Source organism: Artibeus jamaicensis, unplaced genomic scaffold (assembly GCF_021234435.1).
Source record: "Artibeus jamaicensis isolate MK-2021 breed Jamaican fruit bat unplaced genomic scaffold, CSHL_Jam_final contig_484, whole genome shotgun sequence".
Classification (NCBI taxonomy): Eukaryota; Metazoa; Chordata; class Mammalia; order Chiroptera; family Phyllostomidae; genus Artibeus; species Artibeus jamaicensis.
The window spans coordinates 7,493,026-7,519,070 of record NW_026521859.1 but is presented as its reverse complement, the minus strand read 5'-3'; the positions used below and the strand labels follow the sequence as shown (position 1 = coordinate 7,519,070).

The 26,045-nt window shown below is 36.8% G+C and overlaps 1 protein-coding gene across 1 annotated transcript in view; it reads left to right on the top strand.

Annotated features, from left to right (window-relative positions):
• The window catches only part of CD2AP (CD2 associated protein), a 139,784-nt gene extending 115,567 nt beyond the window's left edge, over positions 1-24,217 (top strand). Inside the window, exons 14-18 of the mRNA XM_053668282.1 lie at positions 4,341-4,453; positions 5,169-5,270; positions 9,092-9,273; positions 16,174-16,237; positions 20,874-24,217. Coding sequence (XP_053524257.1) covers positions 4,341-4,453; positions 5,169-5,270; positions 9,092-9,273; positions 16,174-16,237; positions 20,874-20,915 — 503 coding nt within the window. The 3' untranslated portion in view covers positions 20,916-24,217. The remainder of the gene's footprint in view (positions 1-4,340; positions 4,454-5,168; positions 5,271-9,091; positions 9,274-16,173; positions 16,238-20,873) is intronic.
• The last annotated feature ends 1,828 nt before the right edge of the window (positions 24,218-26,045 follow it).

Sequence of the window (26,045 nt, the reverse complement as noted above, 5' to 3'; positions counted from 1 at the left end):
CATCTCACCGCTCGCTCCTTCACTGGTTTATCTGCACTCGAATGTGTGACTGTGGTCAGCCCTCAGTGTGTCCACCGCCTTGTGCCCTCAGTGGGTCCACCTGCTTCTCCACACCTGGGATCCACCTATGGCTGCTGGCGCACCTGGGTTGAGTGCCCGGGTTGGTCTGGTGGATCTTTCCTGCCCCACCCTGCTCTGCTGCTGGCTCTGCCCCTCTTACCGGTTTGGCTGAAGGGTTTGTTGTTGTCAGACTTCCTTGTAGTTCAGTTTTCTGTGGTTTTACTGTGTTTTTGTTGCTAAAACTTTGTTGTTTTTAAACTTGTTTGTTCATAGAGGCACAGTGCTTCCACCTACACCTCCATCTTGGCAGAAGTCACCGCTGATGGTCATTATTGGCATGATTCTTTTATTAATCTATTCTCTTGCTAACAGTTGAATGACCAAAAATATCTATTATACGTATTAGAATATCACACATGGAAGTTGGTATAAAAAGTTATTATCCCTTCTGCTCCTCTCCTCCATTTTTAATCCCAACTCATTCTGTTTCTGCTCCTATCTATAAAGGATGTAAATTTCTTATTCTGCTCTCAGATAGAATTTTCCTATACATAAAGGCAGATAGAATTTTCCTGTATATAAAAGCACACATGTATATAAATACAGACTTTTCTACATACTATAAGAAAAACATTCCTAGAACAGACAATTTGGTTTTCTTTTGAAAAATTTTATATATTAAATATATTTAAATACATAAAATTTGTATATATTGAAAGTTATGTATATATTTATATATGTAACATATCTTCATATAGGATATAAAATGGTATTACAAATTAAAGAGCTATTACAACCATGTTTTAATTGTTTATTCAAACACTTCATCAAAAACTGGTTAGAATAATTTTATTGCCAGTATGGGTTAATTATAAAATTTACATAGTCCTAAAATAGTCAATTTTCTAGGAAGTATAATTGGTTTGCAATTAGTTTAATATACAAGGTAGCAAATTTAGTGGTAACATAACTATGTCATTGAGAAAACACAGCTGATGAAGTATTCTTCAAATATAGTATTTTATCTTTTTGTTTTTCTGTGGTAAATTCATTGGTAAAAAAGAAGTTGTAGAAATAGATACATGATTTGATCCAAAAGCCTTTATTTTTAAATAAGGAACTATTCTTTCTCTTTAATTCTGTTTGATAGTTGATCTATTTTTTGTTTGACTTATTTGCCCATATTTATTCATTTATTTCTTCCAGAAAGAATTTATGTTGTTTTTTTCTAACAAGAGCTTACCAGTGGTACACGCTGTAAAAAAATGAGCCTGTATCAGAACTAGGATACAAAAACAATGCAAAGCACCACACACGAAAATGTAGAATGTACCAGGTATAAGAGCATAGATTTAAATTTGTATTTTCTAATGATGAGAGAGTATCATGAGACATTAGTGAATTTTCATTTATTTATGTATGAAATTTCAAGTGTTGTACTGAGTTGCATTTTTAGAGTGAGATATTTTTTTAAATATTTAATATAGTTTTTTATTAGATCACAGAATTAAAATTTTCTCATTGTATTATCATATGCTGAAGACTAAAACTAGACTAAAGGATGGTTTAATTTTAGTTACATCTATATTAATGAGTTGTACTCTGACCACTAATCTTAATACTAAAACATCCTTTTGGAAACTGTTTTGGTGTTCAGTGTGTAATAAAAAACAGCTTCTTTGTACTTAAATGTCTATTAAGTTTATGTTCTCATATTTTTCCCATTGAAAACAAAAGAAAAATCTAAAATCCAACACACATCTTATGTAAATTTAGGTAATTTGGAATAGGTTTATGCTAAACATTGAACTGGTTTCTATTCATTCTACAACTGTTCCTTTTTCCTGCTTTGTAAAATAATTTTTTTTGTTTAGACTTTTTTCTAGACATTTCTATCCTTGACTTTTCTTTCCAGATTTTGTTTCCTAGCCTGTTTGCCATGTTTCCCTTCTTACGTGTCAGGAAATTATTCTACCTTTCTCCATTTTGGTAAGATAATAATTTATCAAAGAAATCAAAATAGTATATTCATTATTAAATAGGTGGTGCACATTGATTTTATTTTTGTAATTTTACTAAAAATGTACATGTCTGTCTGTCTATTCTAACCCATTGGTTTTCCATTTTTAAATAAAGTTCATGTTGGACAATTTTAATTTTTATTAAGGTTTTTTGTTTAATTAAAAACCATAAAAGTCAGTTTATTTTCTCACAAATTGTGATATTTCATTGTGATTTTGAAAACTCCTTATTAGCAGTAGTATTTAAAAATGCAAGTGGCTGGCAGAGTGACAATATGATTGTGGGTTAATGGTTGTCATGCCTCTTATGCCACATATATAGTCTAAATTCATTTTTACCACTCAGGGAAATTTTAAAGTGTATAAATTTATTATGAGTCCAAAATGTGCACTGTTTCATTTTACTAACCTAATGGCTTAAATTAAGGACCTGAGAGAGTTACAGAATAGTAAAATTATTTGTCTTGGTGTTGTAGCCCCAAACTGGACATATACAAAGCCTTTTTACATGAGCATGATGTATAATTTTGTAAGTCTACCTTTTATTTGCTCTTTCAATTTCATTTATCTTCATCTCTTCCTATGTTTTTCTGCTTATTTCTTTTTATTTCTGCAAGTTGCTTAAATATGCATTTGAAAATAATCGCCATGGGCCAAAATTGTTTGATTGTACTTTTCAAAGTTTTTTTATTTAGGTTGTCGGTAAACATCAGTGTAAAAAGCAATTTTTCACCCTATAAACTGCAGTATATTTTTAACATTTTAAAAAATACTGATTTACTTTGTCGGTGACATTTATAAATAAAACAAGATATTTAAAAATATATTTAAACTCAAGGTCTTTCACACTGTATAATGCCTTTTCCGTTAAAGCCATTGTATTTTTTATTATGGTTTGTTATATTTTATAATCACTTATAGGTTATTATTGAATGACTCAAAACAATAATTGTATTGAGCACATTAGATTGCTAGTTGTGATGTATTAACTTAGTGACTAGATGTAAGATGAAACACAGAAAGTAACCCCAGAATATGAAGATGGAGAAGTGGTCAACAAACATTTAAAGTTGTCAAAAAATAGGTATTGCCAAACAGACATACCACTTTCTCTGTCTTCCCCTTTTGTGTCTTTTATCCCTTAAACAAAAGATCTAAATGAATTACTTTGAGTATGAAAATTGATGAATGAGCTGAAGGCGATACTGATGAGACTCTTTAGGTTCTTTTATTAACAAAACAGTGAGATGGGACATCTAAATATTTAACAAAGCATTATATTCATCCAGGCAAATGGTAATGTGAAGAATAATTCCATGCCTGGAAGACTAGGCCAGAGGAACCTGCTGCCATTTCCTTAGTTTGCAATCTGGACTTTAGGAAGACAGTATTGACTGTGGAAGTGTCTGGAGTTACCCTTAAGATTTTTGTTACTTACAAATACCTAGGCCTCAGAATTAACGATCAGCCCCTTTAGCAAGGTTTTCTGCATCAAGTAGAAAAAGCAAAGGCATTATATATACTATTGTTTCTAGATTTGTTTTTACACCCATTATGGATCAAAGATGAATCAGCCTTTGATAGTGGGGAAGCCGACGGATGATGTATGTAGGGTTTTCCTTTGATCTCCCATCTTCCTTAGATTCATGATTTATGATTTCCAGACATGGAAATGTCCTAGCAGAAATGCAGTGAACTATAAACAGTGTGTGTCCCGGCTACAGCTTTACTATGTACATACATATATATGTATACCAAGACGCATGAAATTATACTTTCCCTTTTTACATTGGGAAAAGCAACTGAAAAGCAGCAGAATAGCAGATATAGTTGAGTCCTTAAAATGTGAATATCAGTATACTACCTGAAGTTTAAAACAAACTTTTTGTTTTAATTTTCTGATATATATTGTAATTAATTATGAGTTGAAATAAATCATTTTTTAGTAAGAATTTGAGATGATAGCTTTTTACACAACAACTGGTGGTACAAATTTATATCTTTCAAGAACTTTTTGCTGTGATCAAAGTCTGTTAAAAGCATGAACTTCATATTGTTACTAAAGTCTTATGCTATAAACTATATCAGGTAAACAGGATGTTTGTTTTTAAGGGTCAGTGGTGTTTTCTAAATGCATATGAAAAGCACAGGTCAACAACTGAGTCCTTTAATTTATGGTTTGTTAAGAATCCAGAAATACTTTTTTTAAACTTTTAAAATGCATAGTCATCTCTCAGTACATTGAATTGTATCCTCCAGATCTCGTAAATTTTGATGATATAGCTTCCTCAGAAAACTTGCTACATCTCACTGCAAATAGACCAAAGATGCCTGGAAGAAGGTTGCCCGGCCGCTTCAATGGTGGACATTCTGTGAGTTACACTTATGTTGTAAAACGGGATTTAGCAGACCAAGTCCTTTTGAAGATAAGAATGAGGAAGGATTTATAGCTCCAGTTAAGTTTGAAAACGAGGAAGGTAGCTGTTGCACTCAAGTGGCACATGTTTGTATTTAAGGAGATGTAGAAAATGCATCCTTAAAAAAAAAATGCATCCTGCTCATTAACAGAGCTCAAAATGGAAGGTTCCAGAATCAGAAATAGAGTGTACTGAGACCATAACCACAGAGCACTTAAACAAGACCAGGGTACTGTGTAACATGCCTGTCCAACAACAGTAATTAGAGTTGACTGGTGCATATTCACTTTAGGAAAGACCGAGAATCTCCTTGAACTACTAAAAGGGTTTTGTTGTATTAATCCTGTTATTTAAATGCAGAACTAATATTTATGCTTTTTATACATTGCCTGGCATACTGGCAATACTTTAGTGCCAGTATATTAGCTCTTAAGCACTGTAGTGCTTTAAAATTACGTATTTTCACAGCTAACAGGCAACTGTTTTTTCCCTCGAGATATGCAAGGGTCTTCTTATACAGCTTGAAATTATGTAACACCATGTTAATAACAATGGAAAGCTGGAACAGTTAAGTGCAGAGAACAGAAATAAAAGTTATTTACTTTATTATCCAAATACTAACCCTTTTTTTTCTTTTCTGTTTTTTTTTTATTTTAAAAAAATCATTTAGCCAACTCAAAGCCCAGAAAAAACCTTGAAGTCACCAAAAGAAGAAGATAGTGCCAACATAAAGCCATCTGAATTTAAAAAGGATTCTAGCAATTCTCCAAAGGTGAGATGTGCATTGTGGTCTAAAATTTGTATACTTTATATGATTTTTTTAAAACATCAAAGCTATGTAATTTGAAGTATCCTTTGAGTTGTTGCCCTGGCTGGTGTGGCTCAATGGTTAAAGTGTACCCCCCCCCTCCACCCCCCAAAAAGGAGAGTTGTGGTTGGATTCCCGGTCAGGACACGTGTCTCTGTTGTAGGTTCATCCCTGATATGGGAGCAGGTGTGTGCTGCCCACGATCCCTGGTCTCAGCAGATCCCCTCTGGGTCTGGCGGCCTGCGAAGGCAGCCAATCAGTGCTTCTCTCACATCAGTGTTTTTCTCTCTCTGTTTCTGAAAAAGCAAATGAAAATGACCTCAAGGTGAGAATTTAAAAAAACAAAATAGAGTCGTTAAAGGTAAAAAACACTATTCTCTGCAGATCATTGTTTTTTCTTAGAAGATCTTGTATTACTTTAAGTAATTAAAATGTTACATATGTTCTATTTTTTGTTTATGCTTGCAGAAGGATATTTTTTATTACGCTTTTTTTTTTTTTTTTTTTAGGGAGAGAGAGGAAGGGAGGGAGGGAGACAAACACTGATGTTAGAGACAAGCATCGATTGGTCACCTCCCTGTAGGCATCTGGACCAGGAATCACAGGTGCACAGACAGGGAATCAAACCTGCAACCTTTCCTTTATAGATTGATGCTCCATTCAACTGAGCCCCACCAGCCAGGGCCGTGTTTTCTATTTTTTAAAGAATAGATCTACACATCTTTTTCATTTTCCCATTGAACCTATATACTCATTAGGTCAGAAGCCATCACTTTTGCTTACTTTTTACCTAGCTTGATGCTTGGCAGCATAATAAGCACTAAATATACTGGAATCAATGACAGAGTACATGGATTCTTCCATCTATTATATGGTATTGACTCTTTTCTGAACTCTTGCCATTTTTTTCTAGGTACTATAACCACAACTGACACTTGTATTTAAGAAGGTCATCTCTTTCTCAAATACATTCCAGGGCATTTGCCTGCTATTCCAGTTTATCAGATATACTTAATCTGATTTTCTCAGATGTTAGGAGTCTATTGAAATTTTATTTGCTGGTATTTTATTGAACTAGTAAAAGGGTGTCAGACCATGTGTTAATTTTAATGCCTCTTCATGTACTTATAATTACTTGTAAGTGAAGCTCTTTGGATAATCTTAAGTAGTAATTTTAATATGGAGGATCAAAATAGTACTATAATGGTGATACAGTATCCCCCCCTTTTCTGTGATGGATCCATTGCCAGACCCCCAGTGGTATAGGAATATATATATTCCAATTTGTTTGTTTGTTTATATAAATAATGGGTTTTTTTAATACGTACATACATACCTTTTTACTTATGGGTAGCGTTTTATGGCATTTCTTTAGCATATCCAGATTGCCAGCATCACGACTCTTGTGCTTTGGGCCCATTCTTAAGAGTTACTTGAAGACAAGCACTGTGACACCAGGGCCAGTCAGTCTGGTAACCAAAATGGCTAAATGACTAATAGGCAAGTAGCATATACCCTGGAGAAAGGGATCATTCATATTCCGGACAGGACAGAATGAGACAACTTGAGATTTCATCACACTTAAGAAGGGCATGCAGGACTTCCGCCAAGATGGAGGCGTAGGTGGAAGCACTGCACCTTCTCACACAACCAAGTTTAAAAACAACAAAGTTTTAGCAACAAAAACACAGCAAAACTACAGAAAACTGAACTACAAGGAAGTCTGACAACAACAAACCCTTCAGCCAAACCGGTAAGAGGGGCAGAGCCAGCAGCAGAGCAGGGTGGGGCAGGAAAGATCCACCAGACCAACCCGGGCACTCAACCCAGGTGCGCCAGCAGCCATAGGTGGATCCCAGGTGTGGAGAAGCAGGTGGACCCACTGAGGGCACAAGGCGGTGGACACACTGAGGGCTGACCACAGTCACACATTCGAGTGCAGATAAACCAGTGAAGGAGCGAGCGGTGAGATGGACCGTGCAGGCCCCAGTGGCAGGAAGCAGCAGAGGGGACTGCCATTGTCCCTCTCTGACCCCGCCCCCACACACAGCATCACAAACCAGTGACCTGGGTAGTCCCGCCCTGGTGAACACCTAAGGCTTTGCTCCTCATATGTAACAGGCACGAACAGATCAAAACATGGCTCAAGAACAACTCAGAGCCCCAGAGCCGATAAATCTAAGCAATGAAGAAATAGCCAAACTTTCAGATACATAGTTCAAAACACTGGTGATCAGGATGCTCACAGAACTGGTTGATTTTTGTCACAAATTAGAGGAACATATGAAGGCTAAACTAATTGAAATGAATGGAAATGCATAAGAAACCAATAGTGATGGAAAGGAAACTGGGACTCAAATCAAAGGAGTGGACCAGAAGGAGGGAAAAAATGACCAAACAGAAAAGGATGAAGAAACAAGAATTCAAAAAAAATGAAGAGAGGCTTAGGAACCTTCAGGATATCTTTAAATGTTCCAACATCCAAATTATAGGGGTACCAGAAGGGGGAAAGGAACAGCCATCAGTGGAAAACTGCTTTGAACAAATAATAAAGGTTTCCTTTGCTCCAATCTGGCAAAGGCAATAGACTCCCAGGAAATCCAGGAAGCTCAGAGAGTCCCAAAGAAGTTGGACCCAAGAAGGAACACACCAAGGCACATCATCATTACATTAGCCAAGATTAAAATGAAAGAATCCTAGAAGCAGCAAGAGCTAAGGGGACAGTCACCTACAAAGCAGTTCCCAGCAGACTGTCAGCTGATTTCTCAAAAGAGACTTTACAGGCAAGAAGGGGCTGGAAAGAAGTATTCCAAGTCACGAAATCCAAAGACCTACATCCAAGATTGATCTATCCAGCAAAGCTTTCATTTAGAATGGAAGGACAGATAAAGTGCTTCTCAGAGAAGATCAAATTCAAGGAGTTCATCATCACCAAGCCCTTATTATATGAAATGTTAAAGGGACTTACCTAAGAAAAAGAAGATAAAAAAGATGAACAGTGAAAGGACAGCAAACTCACAGTTATTAGGAACCACACCTAAAACAAAAGCAAACTAAGAGGACAGCTAGATCAGGATCAGAACCATAGAAATGAAGATCACATGGAGGGTTAGCAACAGGGGAGTGGGAGAAGGAGAAGGGGGGAGAAGGTACAGGAAATAAGTAGCATAGATGGTAGGAAGAAAATAGGGGGGAGGGCAAGAACAGTATGGGAGATATAGAATCTAAAGAACTTGAGACATGTGGTCATAAACTAAAGGGGGGGAATGAGGGGAGGGGTGTTCAGGATGGAGGGTAATGAAGGGGGAAATAGAACAACTGTAATGACATAATTAAAATATATTTTAAAAAAGAATGGCATGCAATTTAAAACATGAATTGTTATCTCTGGAGTTGTTTACTTAATATTTTCAGACCATAACTGACTGTAGGTCACTGAAAGTGTAGAAAGTGAAACCGTGGGGAAGGGTGGGCTGTATATTCTTACTTCTAATTCCACTGGGCAAACCATTCTTAATATAAATGTAATGGATTCTTCCCTTACGGTTTTTTGTTTTTAATTTAAGAAAACAAAATTCTTGACATTTCAAAATCCCTAGTGTTTGCAAGTTTATTCTTTGTTTTGGTGGTTTTTCTAGTTGTGAACATCAGACTGCTTTTAGTATTTCCAAATTTACCATTTATCTTGACATTTACTTATCTCCTTGCTATAAAAATCTTTTGAACTTAATTATAATATTAAGTCTGAATGCAAATAAATCACAAATCTTTATTTTTGTTTTCAGCCATCTCTGTACCTTTCAGCACCTTCAAGTCCTTCAAAATCAAATTTAACTGCTTTCGTAACTCCATTAGAAATTAAAACTAAATCAGAAGCAGATGATGGGGTAAAAAATTCTCTGGATGAACTTAAAGCTGAGATGATTGAACTCCTTTGCATTGTAGAAGCACTGAAAAAGGATCATGGGTAAGTAAGTAGGCCTCGGTTGTTTCTTTGAATACTACTTGATACCTGTGTAAAGGAATCTTTCAAATCATAAGAACTGAAGATATAATCTGCCATGTTACTAGTGTCAACAAGTATGCTTTCAGAGAAATTTCTCTTAAATGTGCTTATTTCCTTGTGGCAAGAAACTTCACTTAAACACTTATTCAAGTAGCCCAGTTATAGAAAGGTACAGACATTCTTATAATTTAAGGCTAGAAATTTTCTGGCCAAACACAGGGGTTAATTAGTCTTAAAAATTTTTTTTAAAACTACCCTGACCTGTGTGGCTTAGTTGGTTGGGCGACATCCCACAAACCAAAGGTTTGATTCCTTGTCAGGGCACATGCCTGGGTTGCAGGTTTGGACCCCAGATTGGGGTGCATGCAAGAGGCAACTAACTGATCGGTATCAATGTTTCTTTCCTCCTTGCTTCCTTCCTTACCCTCTCTCTAAAAATAAATAAATTAAAAAAATTTTTTTAATTAGGAAAACCGTATTGTATATTGGATCTGGGATGTATCTCTGTATACATAGTTTATTTCTCAGAGGTCTTTGATAGATGTTTCTCCTAGGGGTCAAGCTGGGTATTTGTAAAACAAGTGGGTTCGTATGGGGGGATTCTGCCTGCAGAGCCCCACCCCACCCCCCAGTCCTCCATAGTTGAGAATAAGTCTACCAAGACATGATCTGCTTGGGGAGGAAAGGTGGCTGATCTCTCAAAGGAGAAGGGCTCTGAGCCTGTTCTTCAGCGGGCTTTCATTGGGTTCAATTTGCACAGGAATACAGGTAAAGTTCATTAGTCATTGTCAGGCAATAATGATCAAACAATAGATAACATTCAAAGAACTATGAGGTCTTATTCTGAGTCAGGGTCAGTTAGCTAAAGGGCCATAAAACTTTGGGAAATAATCATTTCATGCTCGGACCCTTATCAGAAAATTGAGGGCATTCTTAACAAAGCAAGTTTCAAAGAATTTTATGCATTCTTTCTTAGGCCTGACCACCCAGGGAACTGCCTGTTCCTGCCCAGGGCTACACCGCCCTCCAGCATTATTTCAGGCTTAAGTCAGGCAGGGGAAATAAGGCAGCCAAGAGATTAGAAGACTTCTTACAGGCAGAATGAGGACTCAGGATATGTCAAAGCTGAGGGGTGAGAGTCCATCGCCCCCTTTTTCTATAGCCCCCCAAGCCCTTCCCTGAGGGCCCCTTCGTGACCATGTCTGTCTTAGGTCATCCCTCCCTTGAGAAATCTTATTCATCATTGGCTAACCAGTCATCCACCTGGGGCCAAGCAGGGTGAAGTAAAAGCGGGCAGATAAGTTTTGTCTCCTTAGTGGCTTATGGTTCCAAGGTCTCTTTACTCAGCCTTAGCCATGGGGGACGGGAGTTACAGCTTCTGAAACCAGGCAGGGCGGTTCCCAACAGGTTGGGATAGGTGATCTCTAAGACCCATCTGTTATGTCTGAAAAATTACAGATAATGATGTATGGTGATACATACCCTAAGTGAAAATAAAGGACATTTTTTGCAAAAGCCCAATGTTAAAATAAGTCAAAGATGAGCTAATTTAACTGAACTGAGGTTGAGGTTTTAGGTGTTCTTTTGTTTCTCACTGCATCCTGTGGCCTCTACAAGTTATTTTATGAAATATGGAATCTGGTATAAAAGTTATTGCCAGAGACCATGTTACCTCTGAGATTAAATGTGCCATTTCTCCCCCCAATACTCAGTTGACATTGGATTCTTTATTAAAAAATATTAAGATCAATATGATATACTTGTATTTTGCATAGCACTTTATACTAAACATTTCTTAGATATAAATTATCTTGAGTAATATTTTCATGCATATATATATTTCATATATATGGAGCAAGAATTTCTAATTTGATACAAGATGGCTCTTTCTTTTAGAGGGAAGGGAAGGAAGGGAGAAGGGGAGAGAAAGATCCGTATGTGAGAGATGCATCTATTGGTTGCCTCTTGCACACCCTCAACTGGGGATCTGGCCTGCAACCTAGGCATGTGCCCTGACTGGGAAACAAACAGGTGACCTTTGAATTTGTGGGCTGCACTCAATCCACTGAGCCACACCAACCAGGGCTGATGACTTTGTCTTGAATCCTTTAGTTTATCTCTTCTGAGTCCAGCAATTGTTTCCAAATTCTACAATATACATATTATAAATTGTAAGTTCATTCATCGAGGAAATCTTTACTGAGTACCACCCAAGAACCCAAGAACTCTTCTGAAATTTAAACTAAAGAAGAGCATCAGAGAAGAATGGAGATATACAGACAAATAGTGTACCATGTACAGCTATAAAAATAAATGATTTATGGCCCTGGCTTGTGTCTCAGTTGGTGGAGAGTTGTCCCAAAACTGAAAGGTTGTGGGTTTGACTAGTCAGTGTGCATATGTGGGTTGTAGGTTAAATCCCCAGTCTGGGCATACAAGGGAGGCACCCAATCCATGCTTCTCTCTCACATCAATGTTTCTCTGTCTCTCCTCTCTCCCTTCTTTTTTCTCTAAAAGCAATGGAAAAAAGTGTCTGGGTAAGGATTAAAAAAATGAAAAAATAAATAAATGAATTATGGCTACATGTGTCAACATAATCTAAAAAATGTTGGGGCAGGAAAAGTAAGTTAGAGATATGTGTACAGTATTATTTTATTTACATAAAGTTGAAAAGCATACACCAGCAAACGTACTGTTTCATGATATATTTGTGAATGTGGTAGAATTAAAAAGAAGAAAAAGAACAGTAATTACTATAAAACTTTTTCTGTGAAGTAGAGGGGGAAGTGGAATTCAGGAGGGAGGGTCACTTTGGGGTATCAGAGGAACTAGTAATTTATTTCCTCAGCTGGCTTGGAGTTCTTAGGTTTTTGCTTTATTATTATATCTTTATAGCTTAGAAATGTAGTCTTTAATCATTCAGTATTAAAATTGTAAATCCATAGAATAAGTCATTTAAAAAATTAGGAAGTTTGATGTGGAAGATTGACAGAGTAATACATCAGTAACATCAGTAATCTATTTCTCCACTAGAAAAGTTACAGGACCAGATATGTAGTTTGTTACTGTTCTTGTAAAGAGTGACAGAATGAGCAGCTTCTGGCTAAGATGGAGGCACAGGTTGATACACTTCGCCTCCTCGCACAACCAAAAGAACAGCAACAAATTTAAAAACAAAAAATAACCAGAACTCCCAGAAAATCAAACTGTATGGAAGCCCGACAACCAAGGAGTTAAAGAAGAAACATGTATCCAGACTGGTTGGAGGGGTGGAGATGAGCAGCCAGGGTGGAAAGGACTTCTGGCAAGGCGTCAGTTGGAGTACTGAGTGAGACGGCAGCTGGTGGACCACATAGTCTCACGTATGTTTGTGGATAAACTGGGAGGAACACCTGGGGAGTGAGAAAGACCACACAACCTAGGGTTCCAGCATGGGGAAGTAAAGCCTTAAAACCTCTGGCAGTAAAATCCTGTGGGGCTTGTGGTGCCAGGAGAAACCCCCAGCCTCACAAGAGAGTTTGTTGGAGAGACCTCTGGGGTCCTATAATGTACACAAACCCACCTACCTGGGAGTCAGCACCAGAAGAGCCCAATTTGTTTATGGGTAGTGGAGGAAGTGACTGAAAACCGACTGAGAGCTTAGCAAGCAGCATTATTCCCCCTCGGGCTCCTCCCCCATACACAGCACCACAAAACAGAAACATGGGTGGCTCCGCCCTGGTGAATATCTAAGGCTCCGCCCCTTACTACATCACAGGCATGCCGAGACAGAAAAAATATGGCCCAAATGAAAGAACAGATCAAAGGTCCAGAAAAAGTACAACTAAGCAATGAAGAGATCGCCAGCCTATCAGATACACAGTTCAAAACACCAGTTATCAGGATGCTCACAGAAATGGTTGAGTATGGTCCCAAAAATAGAGGAAAAAGTGAAGGCTATGCAAAGTGTGAAATAAGAAAAGTGAAAAGTGAAATAAGAAAAATGTACAGGAAACCAACAGTAACAGGAGGAAACTGAGACTCAAATCGATAGTTTTGACCAGAAGGAAGAAATAAACATTCACCCAGAACAGAATGAAGAAACAAGAATTTCAAAAAAAAATGAGGAGAGGCTTAGGAACTCTAGGACAACTTTAAATGTTCCACCATCCGAATCATAGGGATGCCAGAAGGAGAAGAGGAAGGCCAACGAATTGAAAACTTATTGAAAAAAATAATGAAAAACTTCCCCAATCTAACAAAGGAAATAGAATTCTAGGAATTTCATGAAGGTCGGAGAGTCCCAAAAGAGTTGGGCCCAAGGAAGCACATGCCAAGGTACATCATAATTACATTATCCAAGATTAAAGCAGCAGGAGAAAAAGGGACAGTTACCTACAAAGGAGTTCCCATAAGACTGTCAGCTGATTTCTCAAAAGAAACCTTTCAGGCAAGAAGGAGCTAGAAAGAAGTATTCAAAGTCATGAAAGGCAAAGACCTACATCCAAGATTATCTTGTTCAGCAGTTATCATTTAGAATGGAAGAGCAGGTAAAGTGATCCCCAGATAAGGTCAAGTTAAAGGAGTTCATCATCACCAAGCCCTTATTATATGAAATATTAAAGTGACTTATCTAAGAAAAAGAAGATCAAGGATAGGAACAGTAAAAATGACAACAACTCACAATCAACAACTGTACCTAAAAAACAAAAACAAACTAATCCAACAACTAGAACAAGAACAGAATCACAGAAATGGAGATCACATGGAGAGTTATCAGCTGGGAGGGGAACAGGAAAATGGGGAAAAAGGTATAGGGAATAAAAAGCATAAATGGTAGGTACAAATTAGACAGGGGGAGGTTAAGAATAGTATAAGAAATGGAGAAGCCAAAGAACTTATATGTATGACCCATGGACATGAACATAGGTGGGGGAATGATGGTGGGAGGGGTGTACAGGGCAGAGGGGAATAAAAGGGAGAAAAAAATGGGATAACTGTAATAGCATAATCCATAAAATATATTTTAAAAATAAATAAAAATGCAAAAAATAAAAAGGCTGGCTTGGAAGGAAATGTAAGATGATGTATTGTGGTGTTAACTCATCATCTTCTCAGATCACCGGCCATCTGAATAAATTGTCCATAAAGATTTTTTTAAAAAATAGATAATAGAATGTTATGTAAAAGAATTTGTAAATGTGTTTTCAAAAAGCAATAAAAAATGTGAAAGCAATACTAAATTATTAGAACCGAAAGCAAATGTTTAGAATAATGTAACTATTTACAAGTCTAGATAAAAAGAGTGGGATATTAAAAAGAATAAAAATCAGGGTATATATTGTATTAGATCATAACTAGGATTGAAATTAAATGTATAATTCAGAATAATAATAGAATAGTTGGACAAAGGAAGCATTATTTTATTTAGTGAAAACTTTATGGAACTAGGAAGTTAAATAGCTTAGAAGTACATTTATAACAATAAAATAAGCTCTATATAAATTTGAGTGAAATATTTTAAAAATTATAATTACTAGAAAACAGTAGTAAATTTACTTACAATATAGTTTTTTAATCATTGAAACCAGAGAAGAAATAAATTTTGTAATATATAATTTTAAACTTTTTCTTAAATTTTTTATGAGTTTTCACAGGTTTCTCAAGCTATTTCTGTAATACTCTTGAAGATAATTTTCTTGATATGTCAGGAGTCCACATGCAGTCATGATCTTTATAAAGTTCCTGTTCTTTCCATTTCCTTTGTTACCTCCCCCAAACCAACTAACCAAACAGAAAACATGGATATTTGAGTACCAAACAGCAGTCGACAGAATTATGAAAAGTTTAGTAGCATGGAAATGTCTTTGTGGAATATTCACAAATACTTTGTGAAAAGATACCTATGGAGTATATACCAAGAACTGTGGGGAGGAAAAAAGACTCTGTAAAGAGATAGATGGAAGCACAGAAAAATGAACACAAGTTAAAGCAGAGTGAATACTGGCTGAAGTTATTTTGTTTATTGGTTTGGTTTGAGATTTTAATGTAACTTTCATTTTTTTTTAATTTTTTAAAAATCATCATCTGAGGACATTATTTTCATTCCTTCTAGAGAGAGGAAGGGAGAAAAAAAGGGAGAGAGGGGACGCATTGATGGGAGAGAGAAGCATCAATTGGTTGCCTCCCATATGTGGCTGGACCAGGAATTGTATACTCCTAGACTGGGGCTTAAAACTGCAACCCTTTGCTTACGGATGCTACTCCACCCAACTGAGCCTCACCAGCCAGGGCCGTAACATTTAATTTTTAAGAAAGGAAAGAGAGAAATTTAAAATCCAGGTTATCTTATTAAATAAAATATATTTTGCCTTCTATTGGGACTTTTTTTTTTAAGAGAGAGAGAAACATCAATTTGTTCTACTTTTATGCACGCATTCGTGTCTTGTCTTGTGCCATGACCAGGGATTGAACCTGCAACCTTGGTGTATTATTGGATGATGCTTTAACTTGGCCAAGGTGACATATTTTGACATTCGTCTTAGGAAATTGTTTAGGCTCTTTGAGTGTCCAGCTTAGGAAATGTATGACAACTGAATATGGGAAATTGCTTATAAAAGCCAGTTATTATTTCTTTATCATGGCCTGTTCTGTATTCATTTAAATTTTTCTTTTTAATCCCAAGTAGTTTTGCCATGGTTTTCCTGAGTTTTAACTGTTATATTGAACCATTTCACGTACAGGTTTTGACATTTGTCTTAGAATGACTCTTTAAAAAGTTTCCTTGTATTCTGGGTTATCAGGCAACAGAGAGATTGTTAATATTAGTCAAATACATTGTTTAATTGAAAGCCTCAGCAGTAATAAAGACTTTGTTTTTAGGAAAGAACTGGAAAAACTGCGAAAGGATTTGGAAGAAGAGAAGGCAAAGAGAAGTAATCTAGAGGTAATTCATTTCTTCCAGCTTTGCAATTGCAGTCAGCATAGAGTGGAGTGTCGTTCCCAGCCAGTGGGCTGATGGGTCCCACTACCAGTAATGCCGTCCTGCCAGCTGGAGCACTCCCTGTACCTGGTAGCCATTTAGTAGCTCTCTTGTTGACACTCTGTCCTATTCCATTGTGTGGTGGAGCACTTGTTTTTTGAGCACTACCTCTCATTGACAGTGCATGAGGCACATGAATAAACCAAACGCGGTTCAGAGCCTAATTGTAGATCTTTGCACTCAAACACTGCTTCTTTCTTCAGCTATAGTTTTCTTTTCAGTTGACCTTTTTTCTTTTCTTTTGCTGGGGAAAAAGCTGCTGCTGATGGTTGGGGTAGTGGTAATGGGATGGTGATAGATTTGAGGACTTGAGTTTTTCACTGAGAACTTACTTGATAACTATGATTGTCATCATCTTCACTCTGCTGGTGACTGACAATTTGACCTCCTTTTTTAATCTCCCTTAACTTTTTTCCTTCCTCACTGACTTTGATCTTCCTTTGTCGTCATTTTCTACACATCACAGAAACTGACCTGCCCTTTTTCAGAGGCTCTTTCCTTCTGTATTTACTTTATTCTCCTCCCTGTGTTTACCTGCCTCGTTATACTTAGGCATTTCTTTTGTTAGCTCTGTGAAACAGAGAGAATGTGGACTTGCATTAGAGCTCTTCTTACACTCATGAGTTTCAGTTCTAAAGCACGTGTCAGTTAGGCCTGACACTTTCTGTACATTATCTCATGGGACACACGTAACAACTTGTAAGGATTATTCTTCCCATTTTAAGGGTGAGGAAACTGGAGTTTAGATTGATTAAGTCACCAGTTCAGTTGAAATTTTTAACAGATGCAGCCAGACTTCAGAACCTTTACTCTTAGGGATTAAGTTACACCTTTTGAACTTGAGGAAGTCACCTAATCTTACTTAGTTTTAGTTATTGAGGTAATATATGTGAAGGTATATTTGCCCTTGCAAAAAAAAAGTGTACATTAGAACTCTCTAATTCTTTACTTTTAATTCAATCCCTAACTCCTGACATTTTCAGTTTACCGATGGCAACTCCAGTATCTCTGCAGTTTTGACAGCTCATTACATTTAACACTGCCACTCTTTCAAAGGTTTGCTCAGTTTTTGTGATCCTGCATTTTTCTCTTTAGCTTCTCCATCTCTTCTTCCTGTCTTGTAACATAAATAAGGTGTTCCCTCAGTACTGTCCTTGGTCCTCCTTTCTGTGCGTTCCTGCTTTGTTTCTCTGAGCTTATGAATATCACGATTCGTTCTAGTGCATCTCCATGTCAATCTAATCCTTCCTTTCCCAGCTTCTGTCTGTGTTTCTAGCTATTAGTTTCCTGGGTGTTCCAGTGTGAACATAGACTTAGCGTGAAATTTATCATCTTTCTTTCCTGCTCTTCTGATTCTGTTTTTGTTGATGGTTTTGTTGCCCTTCTAGTCATGCAGACATGCTACTTCTGTTATTTTCTGATTCCATTCCCTTTCAGGCCTTTGAGTTTTTACAAACTAATCTTTATCTTTTTATCTCTACTATTTCTGTCCCTTTGTCTTGCTCTGTCTTCTGTTATAGCTTGCTGAAGTTTCTCTCATTTATATCTCAAAGTAATCTTTCCATACTCAGTACTTTCAAGAACTTTCTATTAATTGCTCAGTAAAGTTCAAACTCCCAATTTGGTATACATAGTTTTTATGTCCTGATCCTAGTTTATCTTTCTTTCCTCACTTGCTGATCCTCCATTGTTTCTTACAGTTACTCATTCAAACTTTTACTCCTGTTGTGTTTCCCGGATTTTCCTTTTGTCTCATCTTCTGTCCAAGTTCTACAGATTTTCAAGGCCCAGCTCAATTACCTTAAGTTGGTACCAATCTTTTTCTGATTTAAAGTAATTTATCTTTTAACAAATTTATGTTCTTCAGTTTTATAAGAGATGAATAAGTAAAAATGTTTATCTTATCACTATTATATTATGTGATAATATACAGCCTAGCTTTCTAGACTGTAAGAGTGTTGGAGGCAGGATCTATATCTGTTTCATTTTTGCCCATAATTTCTAACACAGTGCTATGCATTGGGCTGGCCAGAAAGTTCGGTCTTTTTAAAAAGATGGCTCTAGTAGCACTTAGTTGTCTTTAACTTCATTTGGAACAATTTTGCTAGATTGTATTGTGGCAGCTGTCATATCAGCAGTGCATTTTTTTAAAGATTTATCAAAACCGGTGAATTTTTGTGTAGCAATTTTAATAATAAAGATGGAAGAAAACAACAATTTTGGCAAATCATGCTTTATTATTTCAAGAAAGGTAAGAACACACAACTGAAACACACACAAAAAATTGTGCAATGTATGGAGAAGGTGCTGTGACTGATTGAATGTGTCTAAAGTGGTTTTTGAAGTTTTGTGCTAGAGATTTCTCACTGGACAATGCTCCATGGTTGGGTAGACCAGTTGAAATTGATAGCGATGAAATAGAGACATTGATTGAACATGAAGTTATACCATGTGCAAGATAGCCAACATACTCAAAATATCCAAATCAGTAAAGGTATTGGTGAAAATGAAAAATGTGTCTTTTATGGGAAAAAAATAAACATTTTTTTTGGCTTTCCAACATGTATATATATTAGATAGCTAGTAAATTTTTTTCAAATTGATAAATGTTAAAGGATACATGTTAAGGCCTTACATTTCCAGTGTGTAATATAGTAGAAATTGAGAAATTAAATATTTCTTGACTTTTATTTTTTATAGTTTATACATACGCATCTATATTCATATGTGAAAATAAAGTAATAAGGAAAGAGGAACTAACACAGTGCTGAATTTCAATATATGATGAGATTTGTCCAAAAACTTATGACAAGAATCAAATGAATTATTTTTGAAGAATGTCATTCAATTCAATTTCTCCAGCCAAATCAGCCGTTAACTTCTCACTGACTTATATTGTAAATATTTGATCCTAAAGGGGAACATTTTGACTCTTGTATTTATAAAAGCACACTTATTCAGGCATTTTGTTTTGGATCATATGTTTAAAGAAAAATTTTATTTCCCCAAAATTAAAAGTAGTACTCTGACATGAAATTAATATTATATAATATTAAATTATACTTAAAATGATAAAAGGGACTAAAGATGAACAATGAACATAAAAGAGCTAGATGAGAAACTCCAGCAATTTCCAGCAATATAATTGTCTGATATCTAAATTTATGACAAATGGCAGTCTATAAGGATATTACTGAGGATTACTCTTCACACCCTACTCCCTCTCCACCAGTGTTTTCCCTTGTTTTCTGTGTATCCTGTCTCATTAAACTGGTACAGTTGGTTAATGTATCTTTTGAATAGAAACAATAAAAGCACATGAGGCTGACAACTGAGCAATTTTATCTCCATCCAGTCTGAAGACTGAGATTTTTCCCAGTCCAGTGCTGCAAAAATGTTTAACTAATCATATTAAGCAAAGAATAATATCAGGAAAGATCCTATAATTAAACCATTCTTGAACAGTTAAAATTGCTTTGGAGATTGAGAGCATTTTGAATTACACCTTTTCTATGTGACAAAATGTTCATTGTTTTAATAATGAACTGCTTGTCAGAGGTTACTCATAGCATGTATTATTTGTATGCACTGTTGGGTACAGGGATGATGCTGTCAGAAAACAGTAAGGCCTAAATATTTCCACATACTGGGAAAGGTTAAAGATGGTCAAATATATCCTTGTGAAGGGAATATAAAAACTAGGATTTAGAGCCTTAGACCTTACCGATTCAAATAATAGGCCATTTGCGAGCAGTGTGGAACCATTGGCATGATATTTAATCTCTTTGAGCTTCAGCTTAGTTATTTGTAATATATCAAAATTGCATAACTCTGTAGTTATTATGAAAATTTAATAAATTTTTAAAATTTTCTTAAGTTTCTGAATTGTAAATTTCTATTAATAGAATATAGTCTACCTACAGGTCAAAATATTTCCAGTACATTGACTGAATTTTTAAATGTATTCCTGGGACTTAAAGAGAACTTAATCTAGAACCTACTATTTATAGATATGGCAGTTGAGATCAAGCAAGGTTAAGTGAGTTGCCAACATCACATCAGTTGTGGAAATGTAGTGAAAATGTAGAACTACACTGGTCCTTTATGTATTTGTGTGTGTGTGTGTGTGTGTGTGTGTGTATGTTTCTGCTCTGTACTTCACCTTTTTTTTTAGTTACAGGTTTATACAGTTCTTAATTTAGTTCAAGGGTTCTCTTGTTCTTTGTAGGTCTCATTTTCTTCCAGTTTTTCCAAATGTTCAAATGAGTTAACATTTTGGTCCAGAAAACTTTACTTGTTTTTGTGGTTTTTGTGCCCTGACATTGAGGAATTTGCATTATGACATTTTCTTATGTTGAACTGTGTATTACATCATTGGAAATTTTCTATACACACCATTAGAAATTGGATTTTAGAATAGAAATGAGCATTTGGAGGGCTTGAAAGTATGACCAGATTTTAATGACTTAGGACAAAATAAAGAAACTTTACTAACATAAATATATCTCATCTGTTGCTCAATTTATGTTTTGTATTTTAGGTAGAAATAGAGAAGCTGAAAAAAGCAGTCCTGTCTTCTTGAAGAGGCACAGACCCAGTATTGTTAATGATACAGGGACTCAGAACAACACTATGAACTTCAACTAACTCGTTACTTAAAATGCTGATGTTGTGATGAAGAAATACGAGTATTTGAACTATATTATCTATATAAAAGTAGGGGGAGGGGGAATTTTTTTATATATTTTGTTTTGCCAATAAGGGGAAAAAAGAGGCCTTACTTATTTCTTATGTGCTGGGATTGCAAACTTCTTTTTTAGTTTGCTTGAAAATACTACTGAATCTGTATAAAAAGGAAAAAGTTCACAAGTTTTTTATTGAAACTTGTAGTATTATTTTTAAAGAGATCTATACTATAAATATGGTGATATCTTTACAAATAATCTGTAAAATATACTATTTGAGAGAGACAGATTAGCTTTATAGTAACTATATAGCCACTACTTTTCCCATACATTATACATAAGAGTTATAAACTTTATACATAAGGGATATATACTTTGTATGTATATATATTTTTTTCTTTCACTTTTAGCTTCTTATCCAGAATTACACTGTTGTGCCTGTTTGTTTGCAGTGCTGTTTATATTCTGGGCAATGAAACAAGAGTTTCCTAGCTATATACACACCAGATTACTCATCGTGCGTGTAGTAATATCTAATGAAATAATCAAAATAATTTCATCTGCTTTTGGAATATTTTATATGCCTTGCACTATAGGATTTATAAAAGGAATTTAGTTAAAGTGGATTGTTAAATATGTTTGGGAAAATATGAGCTACATTTTAAATTCATTGGGTCTAAAAAACATTTAGTCAATTTAATAACCCTTAACTTGTGCCTAGAAACTACAGCACACACGTAATATGCAAACACCAACCTAATCGCTGTGCTTTTCTGCGTCTTTTACAGGCTTATATTACTCATTTCATGATCTTGTGGTTTAATTCTTTATGCCCCCCCTCTGATTTTTGATAGGTGAACAAAACTCAAACTTTCAGAAGCTCAGTATGAGGTTTCATACTTTGACAAGTTATCTTTATGTAAATACTCAGATTTTATGATGTTTGATCTAATACCAAATGACATGGTGGAGATATTTTGGGATGTGATTTAGGAACCACCTTTATAAAGAGTGTTAGTATGTCATAAAATTGTAGCTTATTTAAAACCAAGTATAGTTGTCCATATTCCAAGTGCATTTTCACAAACTGGATGATTTAAGCATTTCTTTAGTCACTTATAGGTAGTTGAACTCTTTTTTATTTTTCACCCAATGATATGTATATTGATTTTTTAGAGAGGGAGGAAGGGAAATAGAGAAACATCAATTGGTTGCCTCCTACATGCACCCCAGAAGGGGATCAGACCCTCAGTCTAGGTGTGCGCCCTGACTGGGGATGGAACCTGCAGCCTTTGGGTTGTACAGGGTGATGTTCTGACCAAGTGAGCCACCTGGACAGGGCCCCAATTGGGCATTTTAAAAGTGTTACATGTATAGTCTGAAAATGTCAGTTTTTATATTAAAAGAAATTTGATGTTTTTATTTGCAAAAAATTGAGATTTTAAGATTTTTTTATTGCAAATGACTTTCAGATTTTGAGTACCCTCTATCACGCTTCCATTTTATGTTACTTTTAAGCACCAAACCAATATTTTTCCTTTACAATTTTGATACAATACTGAAACTTTGTTAAATGAAATTGTCAAATTTCAAATAAAATAACTGAAGTTGAAAATAATAGAAATTCCAGTACGTAATTACTTCATGTTAGATTCAGAACTTGATGAGTTTGTTGTTTTTAAAAGCCTGAGTGTATTGAGTATGTATGCATATTCTAACTCTTTTAAAGTCCTTGGGCTTGTCTGATGAGGTCATTACTGAACATTACTGTTAACTCTTCTTCTAATTTTTTTTTTTTACCTCACCCAAGGACATGGTTACTGATTCGAGAGAGAGGGGAAGGGAGAGAGAGAAACATACACTGAGAGAGAAACATTGATTCCTTGCCTCACACACACACCCCAGAGGGGCTGAACCGACAACCTAGGTGTGTGCCCTGGGAATCAAACCTGCAACCTTGAGCCACACCAGGCAGGGCCTAATGTTTTAAATGACTTGTCAGTTAAATGATTTCTTCTTGTTAAATATGTTAGATCTTATCTTTTAATGAAAGTCCTGAAGTATAAACATAAACAGTGTATCCTAGAAATCATCCTCCAGCTTTCTGTCTGGGAAAATCTGTTTAGTGACTCCCTCCCCACCCACCCAGTAATGGGGAGGGGGAAGTTTCCAGCAGATTTTGGTCTGTTCTTAAAGTTTCTGCAGGTCATTCTCTCACTAGCACATGAAATAAAGATGGTCATGAGTCCGGAAGTGCATTTAAAAGTATTTGCTTATGAACTCCCTCAATCAGAATAGAAAAGTAATTAAAAGTACTATTTTTCTGCCTTTGACCAAAAAGTGAAGAAAACCAAACAAACTCATGCAGGGAAAACTGATTACTTTAATCTAGCAGTTTATCATCAGTGTTTGTCCTTGATATGAAATTGTATTAATTCCTGTTTATAACAAAATGGTATGGAATAATAGCCTTTACTTGGAGGTTAAGTCATCATTATTTGCTATGAATGAACATAAATGACACATGAGAGGTGAATAGCACAGAATCCATCATTGCCAAATTACTTGTGAATGTAGTGTTTAGGTTTAATTTTCCTAATTGTATTTTGGAATTTGTAGTGATTGTGGAGGGGGGTGGGGAGTTGGCCACAAAGCTGCTTTACAAAATTTAAATCTGAAATGTCTTTAGAAAATTTAGGTCTGAAGATCGGAAGAGAAAGTGGACCATAGGAGTTAACAGATGGTTCTTTTGTACATGGTTCTTACTGTAATCACAGGGGGGAAAAACCCAAGTGCTCTCGAGATTTGTCACTGAACATGTTTTTGCTTGCATTTAAACTTGAAATGTATGAACAGAATGAGACAATCAGTTAAAACCAGAAATGTTACAAACTTAATGGCCTTATTTTACTATAGCAATAAAATGACCAAGTGCAATGACTTGATTTAATAAAATCATCTTTTAAAAGTTGCTGCTATGAATATTTTAGCCATAAATTTTTACCCTTGTTTTCTCCTGTTTTCAGTAATTACAGTGTAATGCGGTTGGTGTTGTGGTATGCAAACATTCCAGGGTGGGTGGGAAAAATATATATAAAAACTCAAGAAACTCAAAATTCACTGACTTGTTTACAGGTGCTGTAAAAAAGCATGCTTCTGCTTCAGAGAGAAAAATAAGTAATAAAGAGTATTATTGCCAGTCGTGTCGGTCTCTGTTGGTTATTTTCCATTATCTTCATATGCTTATTGCAGAGTACAATGCAAATTATCATACTTCTTTCATTTTTGTAAGTAAAAGAAACAGTGCAAATACTAAAGTGAAAGAACTAAAAGTTCTAGACTTGTGTGATTTTACTAAACATTTGTGAGTCTTTATTTCACTGGGAACTGTGATAGTATTTTCCACATCACAGAAATATTAGGGGTATTTGAAATGATTTATATAAAGTTCCTTATTGAGTGTTTGGCATGGAGTAGTTTTTTGTTTTTTTTTAATGGAAGCTGCTCTTCTCCTCTCCCCAAAAGCATTTTGCAGTGATGGATGTGGTTGAGAGAAAGGCCTCCTGCTGCCTTTCTTTGAGGGAGACACCCCTGTTCATTAGTATTCACAATGGAGCTGCTACTATCTTACAAATTCTACCTCCCTGGCCACCCAGTGTTTGGGAGAGTACTTTGCCCAAACTATGTTACTGATTTAGGGGCTGAAATTTTTAAAAATTGAAACACAAAGAGCTAGTCTCGCCATGGGAGCGCTGCATTTCTTCTGTCATCTGGGAAAAAAAGGTGGTAAGAAAGAACCAACTCAAGTGTAAAGAGGTGGAACCAGTCCACAAGGATTTTAAAGCTGATCACAGATCATTCCTGAGCCCCAACTACTCATCCATTACTTGGTATCTTAAGCATAAACAGGCTCCTAACTTTTTGAGTTTCTGCACTTAGAACCGGAAGTTCTGGTAAATGCAAAACCAAGGGAAGACATGAAGGCCTGTATACTGTTAGTGAAAATATTCCACATAATCTCAGCCCTGAGATACTGATCAAAAGCAGTTATGGGCAAAGAGCACATTTCCAATTTTTGTATGTCCCTTGGGTGAGTTCAGGTTATAGACCCCCCAGCAGTACAGGGACAACTAGTTGGTGCCGGCTCCTGTCCTGGGTCAGTTCACCGGACTTCTCACCTGAGCCCTCACCTGGAGCTCTGGCAGTCAGAGGGTTACTGAGGATCCCTAGAGGGGTCCCCCAGAAACAACAGAGAACCCCACCATTGTGTCCTGTGGCGACCTGTGCCTAAAGAGGCAGCGGATTTTTTTTTTTAAGCCACGCACAATATACTCCAGGCTTCCTAGAAAGGCACTGTAAGACCTGAGTCAGAAAAGGAGTAACACCACTGTGAAACTCTTCAACCTTGGTTTAATAAAGTTCCTCTGTAGGTTGGGATGGGGAGATCCGTTCATCTATGGGGCTGGAGAGGGTGGCTGCTTGCGGCAGGTAGAAGCGGCCGACCTGCAAGCGCTTGGCGTGTAGCGGTTGCTGTGCTGCGCTGGTACCTTCCGAGCGCGGCGGCAACTGTAGTCAAAAGGTGACCCCGAGGCCTGCACTCTGTGCCACCCTGCGTTGTGCGCGGAGCTCCCACAGCTGCTGCGCTCCTAGCGCGTGCCCGCTACCCTTGGACTCCGGCCGCCTCGCGCCGGCTACGCCAGTTGCGGGACCACTGCTGCCGCTCTGGCAGGTTGGCGGGGCAGCAGGGCGGGTGCGGTGGGTTAAAGAGATGGAAGAGCGCTGTGTGAGTGGCGGTGCCTACCTGCTCTGGTTAAGTGCTCAGTGCCGGCGTCGACATTGTCAACAGGGTGATCCTGGGCACCTTCCCTGCTCCCACTGACCCAGTCTGCGTCGCTGCCTGGCGCTCTGCACGGGGCTCCCACGCGTGCTGCGCGCCTGGCCCACTTCCCTCCTGTACCCAACCCCGGGCCGCGGCTCAGGCACGTTGGCTGGGGTGAAGGTGGGCAGCGGGTAGCGCAAGTGCAGGG